This window comes from Dipodomys spectabilis, unplaced genomic scaffold, assembly GCF_019054845.1.
Source record: "Dipodomys spectabilis isolate Male_0828 unplaced genomic scaffold, ASM1905484v1 ptg000137l, whole genome shotgun sequence".
NCBI lineage: Eukaryota > Metazoa > Chordata > Mammalia > Rodentia > Heteromyidae > Dipodomys > Dipodomys spectabilis.
In genome coordinates, this window is record NW_024870814.1 from 8212210 (window position 1) to 8226888 (window position 14679).

Genomic DNA, 14679 nt, shown 5'->3' on the forward strand with positions numbered 1-14679 from the left:
GGTGTGGAGTGTACCACCCAGCCTATTGGCGGAAGATAGGAGCGAGAGCAACAGATGTGCTCTTGGTTCTGTTTTCAGTTCCCCAAATGGTCGTCTCCTTGACCAAAGCAGTGTGGCCGTTGCTATGACAGTTGCTATCTTGGTCCTTGGGACTCTCCCTCTGAAGGTAATATTACTTTTTCAATTCTTCTGATGGCCAGTCACCATGACACTTGGTAGTAACTAATCTGCCTATCTGGAGTGGGAATGATTGGGGCACAGTTGAATTTTGAGGACTGTGATGATATACCAAGATGAACCTGGGATTAATGAGTTATTTTTCCAATCTAGACTAGCATTCCTCTTAGTTGTCTAAGGCTTGACTGAATAATCAGCACAGGTTCATGGATTCTTCCCACATGATGTCTGTAATAGGGTCCTTCAAAAAAAAAAAGAAAGAAACACATTTAATTTAAGATCTGAGAATTCCATGAAATACAATTTCAGAAAACCAGGGCCACACAATAACGCATTGTCTCTATCATGTCTTTAAGCCACCATCTTTCAATAATCTGAGCAAAGATAGGACGTCAAAAGAAAAACAAAGATGGATTTACACAGAATGGGCTATTTTACTTCAAGCATCATCAAATGAAGAAGACAAATGCATGGATTTTCAGGTATATTCAATTGAGTTGAACCTTTGACACTAAGAATTGAGATGTCTTACTACCTAGCATTAACACATATTAGAAAACTGTGTAGTGTCAAAAGGACAGAAGGACAGAACACTGCCAGCATTCAAGCAATGTTGTCAACTAGACAATAAAATGTTCTACTGGAAGTTTCTGCGTTGAATTACTTATAAACTGGTAGCAACTTTGAAATTAAGGAGCATGTACTCCTTTTATTTTCTGTTTACATCAGAAAAACAGAAATATAAGCCCTGTTATTCATTAACAACTTTAAAGAACATTAATTTTACAAAGAGAAAAGATTAAGAATAGATAATATTCATAGTTGCTAAACTACAATTAGGCTCTGATTGCAAAAACAAAAAACAAAAACAAAAAGGCCAGAGAAATACTGGCTTCAAATTTCAATTTTTTCTCTTAGATCATATCATCCAGTTTCTGATCTCAATCTTGTTGTCTGTTAAAGGACATATTTTATTTCTAAGCTCCTTCCTTCCTCCCTTTCTTGCATTCCCCCCATCCCTGCTCTTTTTCTTTGGAAGGAGACAGCTAGTGGAGCCAGTGGAAACCCAGCTGGAGGTAATGAGGACATTCTCTGATGAGATCTTTTGTCTTGTCCATTCTGTCTCCTCTTAGCTTCACCCTGATTAGAGCCTTGTTTAAACCAATCTACAGGCTCTTCCTGAATTCCTAAGCCTAAAAAAATCGAAATAATACACATTTACTAGAAAAGTTATGAACAATTTCCAGTATGTGTGTGGGCCTCTCTGCACCAATGCCCTCGACAGTCCCTTCTTTCATGTTACTGTTACCCTCACCCACACCCTTCTACCTAACCAGTGACATTGTCCAGCAATTTTTCCTTTCTTCTGAATCTCTCCTTTGACATTGCCCCTCTACTGAACTATTATCTTCAGAATTAAAAAATGCTGTCATTTCTGTCCATTTTAAACATACCCTTTGAGGACTCCACTTCCCTTTCCATTCTTCTTTCAGTTACTGCTTCATATTTCTCCTTCACTGTTCTAACTCTTTCCTTTAAAGAGTTGTCCAGGCTGGGAATGTGGCTTAGTGGTAGAGTGCTTGCCTAGCATGCATGAAGCCCTGGGTTCGATTCCTCAATACCACATAAACAGAAAAAGCCAGAAGTGGCTCCATGGCTCCAGTGGTAGAGTGCTAGCTTTGAGCAAAAGAAGCTCAGTGACAGTGCCCAGGCCCTGAGTTCAAGCCAAGAATGGCAAGAAACAAAAGTGTTGCCCATGCACACCAGCTCCAATTTCTTTTCTCCCATTTCTTCTGAACCCTTCTGCTCTACTGCCTCTGCCATTGTACAGATAATATTCTCTAGGTCACCAACGATTCCTATGCTGCTAAAAACCAGTGGCCCCGTTCCATGGACCTGTTATCAACCATCAGCACAGTTGAAAAATTCAACCTCATTGTACAATTTCTTCTCTTGGGTTCCACAACATCACCACTCTCCTGATTTCTCTTTTCTGGATGAGCCTTTCCAATTTTCTTTTCTGTTCTTCATCATTTTGTCAGTTTACTAATGTTAAGCCTCCCAGCTCAGTGTTTGGAATTCTCTATGCTACTGATTGAGACCTCTCTCTAGTCTAAAGGTTCTCTTTATTTTTTTAAAATGTCAACCATATAGCAATAGCACTTTGATCCTTCTTCCTTGAATTCTAGACTCTTAATATTTTACTGTATACATGACCTCTCCTCTTGGTTTTCTAACAAACATCAGACTTAATGTGTTTGAAAAAGAGCTCCGAAGCTTCATGATCAAGTCAATGTTTATTGGCACATGGATGGTCAAATAGATCAGTGGAATGAAATGGAGAGCTTAGATATAGTCTCAACTTATATAACTAGTGGATTTTTCACCAAAGATGCCAAAATAGGAGAAAGTCTTTAAAAACTAATAGGGCATAGTCATATGAAAAAGAAGAAACTTGGACTTTTCATACTACTCAGAAAAATTAATTCTAGTACATTCTGCTCTTTTGCTTCAGTAGTTGCTCACGTTCACTCATTATGACTTGTGAGCATGTTTCCAGGTCATTATATACAATGATGTGGGAAAGGCAATAGTCACATATTTATCTTCTGCATTTCTCTAGGCTCATAATAATGGCTGACTTGTCTGTCCCCTGATGGTGCTCTGCCATGGGCAGAGGGCTATCAGACCCTGACCTGTGTTCTAGTAACTCAGCCTTAAGTCTTCTGTTGGCCACTCTAGTCAACAGTTTAGATTAGTAAAATGTCACATTTCACATTGTTAACTTTTTTTTTTTTTTTGTCAGTTGTGGGGCTTGAACTCTGGGCCTGGGCGCTGTCCCTCAGTTCTTCAGCTCAAAGTGAGCGCTCTACCACTTGAGCCACAGCACCACTTCTGGTTTTCTGAGTGGTTAATTGGAGATATGAGTCTCATGAGCTTTCTTGCCCGAGCTGGCTTTGAACAGTGATCCTCAGATCTCAGCCTCCTGAGTAGCTAAGATTACAGGCGTGAGCCACCAGCGCCTGGCAGTGATATTTTTTTTTTGGTTGGTCATGGGCCTGGGCGCTGTCCCTCAGCTCTTCAGCTCAAGGCAAGTGCTCTACTACTTGAGCCACAGCACAACTTCTGGCTTTTTCTGTTTATATGGTGCTGAGGAATCGAACCTAGGGCCTTATGCATGTGAGGCAAGCACTCTACCACTGAGCCACCTTCCCAGCCCCTCACATTGTTAACTTTTATAACAACCCTTTTCCTCTCTCAGTACATGTACATGGCTTGAGTGGTGCCTGCTATGAGAAGATGAAAAGATTTGATGTACACATGAACTCAAAAAAGTCCTAGTTGCTTGAAAGCACCAAGAGAGTTAAATCTTGTGATTGCCAATGCCTTGACCAAGGCCCAGTGTAAAAAGACAACGAAACAAACATATATCGTGGCTTCCTCTTTCCCCTTTTTGCTATCTATCATGCTCCATTAGTCAGCCTTTGCTTCTTCTTTTGCCTTTCTTTCCTCTCCCTCTCAGAATTTCCTTTTCTTCATTTTCCCTCAGACTCTCACCTCCATTTTCTTTTTCTCCAAAATAATATACTCAAAATGGTAACTTGCTTGAGGACTTGTTGGAACAAAGATATGACTAGCACCAACTTCAGGAAATATGATTTTGAAGCCACAGAGTATACTCTGATGTATAGAAATTAGAGGTGGAAAAAGACCTTGAGGTCATGGATGAAGCTCTTTGTCTTACTGATGGTAAATCATAGACTCCAAGTTACTTTAAGTACTCAAAGTATTATAGGTGGCCAATAAGAGGGGCAGGAAGAGATGGTGGATTATTAATTGGATGGTCTCAGTTTCATGACACTAATGAACATTCATTATCACTCTAATTTTGCTATTAGGAGGTTTTAACTTTTACTATTTTGTTTTGATCTATACATGATTCACATGTTGCTTTGAGGATATCTAGGCATTCTTGTTGTCCAGTAATTGGTGTCCAGTTCTGGGCTATGGGTATGGCTTGCCTATTCTCTCTTGGGATGACTGCTTTTTCACACCTGCTAGGTGGCACTTGCTAGTGTGCTAAGAGGCAATTTCTGACCTAGAGAGAAGATGCTTACCCTGCAAATGATGAGTGCATGGCATGGTTGAGCATCTTTTCCCAGATGAAGAAGTTACTTTTTCCCCTTCCCCTCTCTTTTTATTTCTTCTTCCCTCTTTAATTTCCTTGCTTTTCTTTTTCTCCTATCCTGCCCCATTCCTCATATCTGCCTAAGACAACCATGGACCTCATGGGGCTTGGAGTTAGAGAGATTATGATACAGACCAGTGATAATTGATATGTGTTCATTCAACAGCTTTGAATATGAGACAGGCAGTATGATGGGCTTTTTTTTTTTGTCGGTCGTGGGACTTGAACTCTGGGCCTGGGCACTATCCCTCAGCTCTTCAGCTCAAGGCGAGCGCTCTACCACTTGAGCTACAGCGCCACTTCCGGTTTTCTGGTGGTTTATTGGAGATAGGAGTCTCACGGTCTCTCCTGCCCGGGCTGGCTTTGAACCGCGATCCTCAGATCTCAGCCTCCTGAGTAGCTAGGATTACAGGCGTGAGCCACCAGCGCCCGGCTTATGATGGGCTTTTTTTTTTTTTTTTTTTTTTTTTGTCGGTCATGGGGCCTGAACTATGGGCCTGGGTGCTGTCCCTCAGCTCTTCAGTTCAAGGCTAGCACTCTACCACTTGAGCCACAGCACCACTTCCGGCTTTTTTTTTTGTCTGCTTATGTGGTGCTGAGGAATCGAACCCAGGGCCTCTTGCATGCAAGGCAAGCGCTCTACCACTGAGCCACCTTCCCAGCCCATGATGGGCTTTTTATACAGTGTTTGCTATTACTTTTTGCTCAAGGTTGGTGCTCTATCACTTGAACCATATCTCCACTTCCTTGCTATAACTTTTAATTTTCACATGTTTTTCCAATCTCATGTGGCTACCATCATAAGCTACATCTTACAGGTGAGACAATAAAGCCTACAGAGGTAGAGACACTTGTTCAGGGTCACACAGTCAGTGAATGGTAGGGTGAAGGCTCTCTGATTCACAGCTCATGTTTAGAACTGAGAACTATGCCCTTTTATACACAGGTTCCTCATATTTGGACAACGTTTCTTCTGTCTTTTGTTCCCTTGCTGAGACCTGTTTCATTCCATTTATATGGATGCTCTTGGTTAGATGGATGGAGTAGACCCTGGAGAGGTAGAATGGTAGAGTGCTCAAGAAAGCAGAATTAGGTAGGGGAAGATTTGATGCTGGGTTCCCACTTACCACCATCTGGCCTTGACCTCTGACTTATTGTTCCTAGCCTTTCTTATGTATAAACATTTCTTCATGTGACATTTTTGAAGTATAAGACATATATAGAAGGGTGCATAGATAGTATTAATGCCACTCAAGATATTATCACAAAGTGACATGCTCCTATGTTGAAGAATGGATCATTCTTTAACCTCTCTGATGCTCTTTATTGTCTCTCTCCAGGCATTACCTCTCCCTATCCCCATCCAAGAGTAACTCCTTCTTCAGTCCTTCTTTCTGTCTTTTGACAGTATTGGGATTTGAACTCAGGGCTTTGTGCTTGCTACTACTTGAACTCTGCCCTCAGTAACCCCTCCTTCCACAATTTCTATTTTTATTTTTTCCTGGTTTCAACTGTTTATGGATGAAAACATACAGAATGTCTCTTTAGTATTTGGTTCCTTTTGCTAGCATCATGTTTAGTGGTATTATCTATGTCATCAGGTATGGTTGTTAGTTCTTTTTATTGAATGATAGTTCATCTCAATTCAATAACTGGGTCCACTAATGGTAGACATTTGGGTTATTTCTAATATTTTACTTTAATAGAAGAAGGCTACTCTGGACATTCTTGCTTAAGTTTTTGGTGGACAGAGACATAGTCATATAGGAGTGGGATTTCTGGTTATAGATAATAAATGTTTTTCAGCTTTCTAGAGCCTGCCCAACATTTTAATAAAATTATTTGACCTTATAGTGTAGTGAGAAATAAATTGCCTTGTGGCAAGTGTTCAGTGTTGCCTTTGGGCACATAGGAGTTTCCTCTCAAGACATATTTAAAAATGTAATGGAGTCCCAAGTTTCCATTAAGACCAAGTATCAAGATGGATTTAGACATTTCTGTATTGTTTTTTCATTTAGGCTGGTTCAGTTGTTTTGTTATTTCATGTTGCTATTCTTCCTTCACTAAGTTCTCAGGGTAGGTCTGAATTCTATCCAAGGGTATGGGGCTGTATGAACTACCACCTTGCTGAGAAGGAGACAACAAGGCAGCAAGTCTCTCCCCTTCTGACTCGGGACGGAGGTGCGAACAGATGGTATGGATGTTGGAGGGTGGGAGGGGGCTTGTAGTGGACAGTAGAATGATGGATTAAAAAAATAGTGGTACGTTTTATGGCAACTCAATATTTCATCTCTTAGAAGATAGACTATATAATTGGAAGAACAATGTATAACCACCATTAAATGAGGAAGGAGAAAGATCTCAAGTGCAAAGATTCACTTTATTCATCGTTTCCCCCCCAATATCATCATGATTCAAGCTAAGGAGGAGGAGGGGAGATGAGGTGGGGAGAGGAGTTGGAGGATAGCAACAGGGCCTATCCCCTGTGGGAAAAGGCCTATAGAAAAGCGAGGCTTGACCTGAGGAGCAGGTGTGGGTGCCTGGTAGGCCTCCAGCTCTAACACTCATTCTTTTTGACACTCTTGATAATGGGGGAGGTCAGAGTCTTATGGGTGACCTCACAGACAAAGAGATTATGGCTTTCGTACTCTGTACTGGTCATTGTTAGGGTGCTGCTGAGGCTGTAGGTGAGGTCCTTGCTGTCCTGCTCCGTCTTACTTTCCAGGATGCCGTCTGTCTTGGAAGTACCATCAACTTTCCACTTCACGTTAATATCACTGGGGTAGAACGAATCTATAAAGCACACTACGGAGGCGCTCCCAGTCTTCAACTGCTCTTCAGATGGTGGGAAGACGGAGACAGTTGGCATAGCGTCAGCCCCTGAAGGAAGGAAGCACAGAAGATGGATTTAAGTCACAGTGAATAGCTTCTCAAGTACATTGCTGTGGATGGTCACATTAAAGACAGACACACAAAAGAACATGCTAATCTTGCAGAATTGGGACAAAAAAGCCAGAAAGCACCTGTGTAAATCAAAGTGGTTTGGGTTTACACTCTAGATTCCCCCTTAAGAAAGTTCTGGTTTTGATCTCTTTGAAGCCATTTTGAGGCCTTTTAATATGCTTCTCTGACCTTACTTTTTCTATCTTCGACTGTGCTCTCTAATGGCTCAATGCTTCAGCCTAAGAAAACATACCACTTGTCTCTCTGATGCCCCCCCCCCACACCTTTTTTTTTTTAGAAGTCTGAACAGATCTTGGGCCACTCTAAATGTAAGAGACTAGGCTAGCAGAAAATAGACTTTCATTTCCCACATCCCTCTCTCATAGTGCTGTGACATCAAGTTCTCCCAGGTTTCCTCTGGTGTGGCAAGGCCAAAGCCATCTTATCCAGGTTGCACATGCCAGTGTCTGTGCCAGGTGGGTGTTGGCCTCCTTACCCTTTGGGACCAAATCAGTACCTCTTCTCTTCTAGTTCTCACTATGGCCTCCAAGTGAGACTCAGGCCCTGGCTTGAAGGTTTGTAACCACATGGGGCCATTTTTAGCCAGGCTAGAAGGAGTTAACTGAAATCTTGGCCACCTGCCTGGGAGGAACTGGCTAGGTTCACTTCTGAACAGCTGCCAGATGGCCTCCTGGAAATCCCCTCTGAGGAGATAGGAGCCCTCATGTAAGAGGCCATAGTTAAGATGAAAACCAAGCATCTTTGTGAGAATTAGTCAACAGAATCATGAATATATATATATATATATATATATATATGTTTAAATAAAGCTAACTTCAATGTTCGCTAAACAATTCAACATTGGATTTTGAACTTTTACAGTTGATATTGCCTTCTCTTTAAACCCTCATTATTAATTTTTTTCTCCCCAAATCATTGTATAAAATAGATTTAGTAGCAAAACAGTGAAATGTCTGCAAAATAATCAGCTTGAACACTGGGCTTGAGCGCTGTCCCTCAGCTCTTCAGCTCAAGGTGAGCGCTCTACCACTTGAGCCACAGTGCCACTTCCATGAAATTTTTTTTGATTAATTTATTTGAAAAGGAACTCTTTAGGGTTTAAAACAATTTTTTTTCCTACAACAAGGAAGTGTTCCTATCTGGGTGAGTTCTTGATCTCTTCATATTTTCCATCTAGCTTTAGAATATTTAAGAGATATTGTATTTGTTATTTCATGATATCTTATTAAGCTTTTAATAGAGCTTGACACTTTTTCAAAGAGTTTTTGTATGACTAAAATATCCTATCCAAGCAGTTAAAATTTTGAAAATTAAAACTCTCACAATTTATCTCATTGTTAAAAATCCTGAATAGACAATTGCTGGCATTAAATTTAGTTTCCACTGGTGTAGATTTTACTCTGAAAGAATTGTATATAGTTCTCTTTTTTGGACTGAACTTTTATTATCCAAATAACTACAATAAAATAATAATGTATCACCCTCCACAAAATAGGTTTCTGTTATTTACATCACCCTAATGGAAATTTTTCAGTCATGGGATATAATAATAAAGGTGAATTATGTTTTGGTAATGTCTAATACATCAATTTTCACCTTGTTTTCCCCATTTTAGTACCTATCGCATTACTATTCTCTTTCTGTTAGTGGCATTGTGCCTATTACTGAGCTTTAGGAAAGCTGGGGGGCTTTGAGTTAAGCCAACTAATATGGCCCTTAAAGGCCACATGAACATGGTGGCATGCCACACGAGTCATTCAATCATGAAAACCATCGCCATGAGCTCTCCAGATTACTACAGACTCTTTGGTGTATAAAAATATAGACAAATACTGACTGGAGGAGATAAAAGAACACACTAGAAAACATTTCCTACTTTCTTATAAATCTTTAGACATCTAAAATGAAATTATTTCCTTTTCTTCCTTTAAAAAATTTCTCTGAAACTAAGTTTTTGATGACAACTCTTTCCTTAATGTTAGAATAAGAGATTATTTCAAGTATAATGTAAAAATTGGACTGAAAAGGGAGTCATTTGCCAAAATCGTAAACTGAGGAAAGATTTTCAGGAAGAATTGAGATCTCTCATTTGACAGTTGATCACTCATTTTAGACTCTAGGAGAGCCATTGCTGTAGATTAGCAACTAATGCACTTCTACTATTAGGCGGATATCCTTTTCTACCTTCTTTCTGATTCTTTTAGTGTATGATATTGATTTTTAAATCTATCTTATTAAATAATTTATGAGGCAACAGACCAAAAAATAGAACTCCCACCTTTTCTACATTTCATACAGTGAACAAAGCCCAACCTGTATGTCAAAATTCAATAAAAAATGAATTTACTTTTGTTCTTTACAGTTCTGAGTCTTTTTCATCTACATTATTTATTTATATTTAATCATTCAGCTTGGCTTAACTCAATCTTTTGATCTCCAAATCAAGTTTTGAAGCTGAGTGTGATAAATTTGAAATATTCTCATTTACTCAGTCCATAAAACTCCTACATATACTTCTAAAAAATGCCAGTGGTAATTAGACACAAATTTCAGAAGGCAATAGAGAAAACTTAAGCTCCAATTGTGTTGCTTTGCCAAAGGTGATAAACAGATATTAGCTTAATTATTTTTCTTCAACAAAATTTGTTTGCTACAAATATCAACAGATCAATTGCTAAGCTGTGAAAATCTGAAAATTTAGATGACAAGCTCTTTGCTCTTTCTTGAGCTGAACAAATTTTCACTCTTACTCATCTGCATTTTAGACTTGAACATTTTCTTTTCGGGCTTGATCTCAGCTTATAGGACAAACATAAAAACTCTCCATATTTTACAACTCTATGTGAAAAAAGAATTAGAAAAGTGCACTTACGTTTGACTTCCAACTTGGTCCCTCCACCGAACGTGAGCCACAGTCACGACTCTGTCATTTGTTCCTCAACAAAAACCTTCCCTCAAAGCCAGTCAGCCAAATTCCAAGAAAACATTATTTCCTTGACTGTCTCCTCACAAATCTAACAATCTGCTCATATTTTAAGTGGACTACTTTCTGGTATTTTTCTAATTACTTATGGGTCACTAAGAATGGCTCATTTAACCAAAATATCCTAGAAATGAAGCCCAAACTCCACAAATTATTGAGCAAAAATGTACTTACGTTTGATTTCCAATTGGGTCCCTTGGCCGAAAGTGAATCACAGTGATTCAATTTAATTTCTCCCTTGACAAAAACCTCTCTAGAAGTGTAATCACCCCTTTCCCTTAATAAAGTTGTTCTGACTTAGCTTAAAAGGTCCAGCCAGCTTCCTATGCAACCATTTCCCTCCGTGCCTAGTCTGAAAATGAATTTGTTAACATTTCTGACACCCAACTAACGGAAAAATCAAGAAGGAGCACAAAGCAAATGGTGAGATAGAAAGAGTGAAGAATCAGTTGAAAAAGATACTTACGTTTCATTGTCAACTTGGTCCCGCCGCCGAACGTGTACACACAGTGGTGTCTCTGAACTTCCCTCATGTACAAAAACTTTCCCTTTCTAAGAGTTGAGCAAGGCTCTGTCTGGATCATGCTATGATGCTTCCTTATACATTTTTGAAACTATTGCTTGGAAAAGTTTATTCTCACCCAATGACTGACTCTTGATCTCCAAAGAATATGTACAATCAATTCTCAAGCCTGCTTACAAAGATCAACTTTAGCTATGCCTCAGAAGATGCTAGAGTCTGGTTTCCCAGAGTTAGTTTATAGATCACTTCAGAGACACAGAGACCAAGAGACACACAAAACTAAGGAAGGAGAATTTGGATTTTACTCACGTTTGATTTCCACCTTGGTCCCTCCGCCGAACGTCCACCACAGTGATAGTTCTCCATTGTATTGCTGTACAAAAACCTTTCTCACTAAAGAGGAACAGAGCCTTGAATCACTTGCTAAAGCTTAACTTCTTTTCAAGCAGGTGTGGAAGCCCAAGGGCTTCCCTGACAAAGTGTTTGCTTTCTTAGGTGAGATCTAGAATCTCAGAAGATAATATGTTTTATGATCCATTTCTTTAGCAATCTACACATCTGGACTACTTATCTATTTATTTAAAAACAGCCTAAATATAAATTATAAAGAAAAAGATGTAAATGAAAAATAGTTATGTTATTACAATTTCTCTTGGGGTGGGAGAACTGTTGGAAAGGAAAAATTTTGTTTGGTGTAATTACAGAATTCATTGGCTTCTATCAGTTCACAATAGTTAAGAATGCATTTCTGTTTAGACTTCTCCTTTGCTATGATGATATTCTAATAAGGGAGATTAAAAGCCGTGTGCTGTTGGCTCATGCTTGTAATTCTAGTTACTCAGGAGGCTGAGATCTGAGGATTTTGGTTCAAAGCCAGTCTAGATAGGAAACTCTATGATATTTTATCTCCAGTTGCGCACACGCGCGCGCGCGCGTGCGCACACACACACACACACACACACACACACACAGAGCTGTAAGTGGAGCTGTGGATCCAGTGGTAGAATGCAAACACTGAGCACAAAACCTCAGAAACACACTCAGGCCCTGAGTTCAAGCCATAGAATCAGAAAAAAGGGTAGATTTAATATATATCAAATCCAGGCTCATATCTTTAAAATGCATTTTGGAATTGAGCTACAGACGACTGAACAAAAATGAGGTTTGATAGAGTAGAGAAATAGTCTTTATTTGGTGGCTTGGTCTGTTGTGTTGGTCTTGGAGTGTCCATCCCGCTGAAATCAAACAACTACTGTCTTTGGAGATATCATGGAATCTTAGCCTGCCATGCATCTCCATAGTAATGTATCAGGGATGGCTACTGAAGACCTTGTTTTGAGTCCTGATTATAGTCTTGCTTCCTGATTCATCTTTCAGAGTCATCTCCCTTTCCACACATTGCAGCTACTATCTTAAACTCCTTACAGTTCTACTGTGGCTTCTAGCTTTTATAAAATATTCATTTTGTTTGGAAACATCTTTGCTCACCTGGGTTAGCATGGAAAGAGCAGGTTGTCTTTCATGATTCAATTCAAGTGACTGATTTCTCTCAGATTATCCCCAAGGAGGTGACCTGAATACAGAGTACGCAGACAGGTTACTAGGCTCAGAATAATTAATTGCTATTATTGGTGGTCACTCTGTGGGCAAATAAGAGCAATTAATAAATAAGAGCAATTAGATTGTAAGTTATTTTCTTAGCTTGTAAATTATTTTGTTTTATTTGACAGTGTTCAGGAGTTTCAGTTCAGCATCTTCACTTGTCCAATGTTCAAGAAATATTTGCAGAACAAATAAAAATGAACTGAAAATCAGTAATTAATCAGACACAATAAATTATAATAGACCAAATGTTAATACTGACCATGGCAATACTAAGATTTACAAGAGAAATTGTAACTGTAAACTCTAAGGTAAGGAGATAGATTATTTGATTCTGTCATTGGGAGCTTTACAAGTTGTGTTAACTAACAGAATCATATGATTCTACCTAGTTAATCAGAATCTACTAGAAGACTCAGTTCTGCTAGTTAAGATGAAGAAAGAGACAATCAAGTTGTAGGAAAAGAGATAAATTAGAAGTGGAAAGGAAGTGTGAAAAATAGTTAATGAAGAATGTAGCCAACATGGATCAAAAGACAGAAAGTTATTTCTTGGCAGACATATAAGCATTATCTTGCCCCCAAGATGCTAAGAATTAAAAATTAAAATGATTCCTTGTTTCATAAATGAGGTGAGAAATCTTGAGTGCAGAAAGGTCAAGTAAATGGCCTGTGACAGCAAAGGGCAGAAATTGGGATGTGCCTCGATGCATATACAAGATTGTGCATTGAAAATGTGTTTAAAAGATGAATACTGAAATGTTCACAAATGAGAGTTTGGTTAGACTCTTTTATTTTTTCAAGTACTGGGGCTTGAAGTCAGGGCCTGGGCATTGTCCCTTTGCTTTATTGCTCAAGGCTGGCACTCTATTTCTTGAGCCACAGCTTTACTTTCAGCTTTTTGGTGGTTAATTGTAGATAAGAATCTGTAGACTTTCCTGCCTGGGCTGGCTTCAAACTATGAACCTCAGATTTTTGCTTCCTAAATAGGTAGGATTATAAGAAAGGACAATCAGTGACTGGCTAAACTACTTTTGATAGGGCTTTACAATGGAGTACAAAGCAGCCAATAAAGTGAAATTGATTTCTATCTAGTCATATGGTAAGTGTTTGTGAAAATTCAGGTCACAGGAGTTGTCTGGTCTGATACCACAATCTTGTTAAATGGAGTTCTGTATACACACATACATATACATATATATGTTATCTTATGTGTGTATACATATACATGTATATGTATATGCATATACATATATGTATATACACACACATACACATATGTATATGCATATGCATATTCATATATGTATATACACACATACACATACATATACATACATATATGTATATGTATATGCATATATATGTATATGTATACACACACACAAGATAATTCTTAAAGGTTACACAAATGACCCAGTAGATATTTTCTGTGATTGCAGAGGAAAAACAATGACATATCTTATCTTCTACTCTTCTTCATATTGTATGTAAGCATATATACTGTATATTATTTGATTTTGTGTGTGTGTGTGTGTGTGTGTGTGAATCTGTGTTTGTATTGGACTTTAAACTCAGACCTTGCACTCTTGCTTGGCTTGAATGCTATGGCTGTCACTCTACCACTTGAGCCATACCTCCAACCTCTAATTTGGCATTTCGTTGGTTAATTGGAGATGGAGTCTCATTGACTTTTTTTGCCTGTGCTGGATTTGAACTGTAATCCTCTGATTTAGTCTCCCAAGTATCTAGGAAGATTATTGGTTTTAAAAAATCATGTGGATACATTCTTATTAGGTCTTTAGAAATGATAAAGCTGTATCATCAAATAAGGGAATATTCTAACATTGATAGCATTCTCAGTATTTATATGTAAATATTAAAATTTATATTGCAAATATAATTTAAATGTGACATGCATACAAGCATTTTTTTTTCCATTTGTCAATCCTTTTCTTATAATCCTTAAACTAAGAGTGTAAAAATGGTAAGAACTTCCCTGATATTGTGAAGAAGAGAATCTTTTACAAATGGAGAGGTGGAGTCTGGAATATGGGAAAGGAAGAGATGAGCTAGCCAGGTCAGGGTGTATCTTGGACATTTAACATGAAAAGTGAAAGCCTAGGGCTGTTCAAAAGCAATACCTGCTTTAGAATACAATACAGTACAGTGGCAACTGACAGGAATGGTGAAGATGAGGCTCAGTGAGAAGTGGTTCAAAATTTTAACATGCATGGTGTTC

General features: G+C 38.7%; 1 gene segment (V, D, J or C); it reads right to left on the bottom strand.

Annotated features, from left to right (window-relative positions):
- Window positions 1–6727: 6727 nt before the first annotated feature.
- Window positions 6728–14679, bottom strand: part of LOC122116632 — a 246279-nt gene continuing 238327 nt past the window's right edge. The window contains 2 exon segments of the V gene segment in view: window positions 6728–7246; window positions 10203–10240. Coding sequence covers window positions 6924–7246; window positions 10203–10240 — 361 coding nt within the window.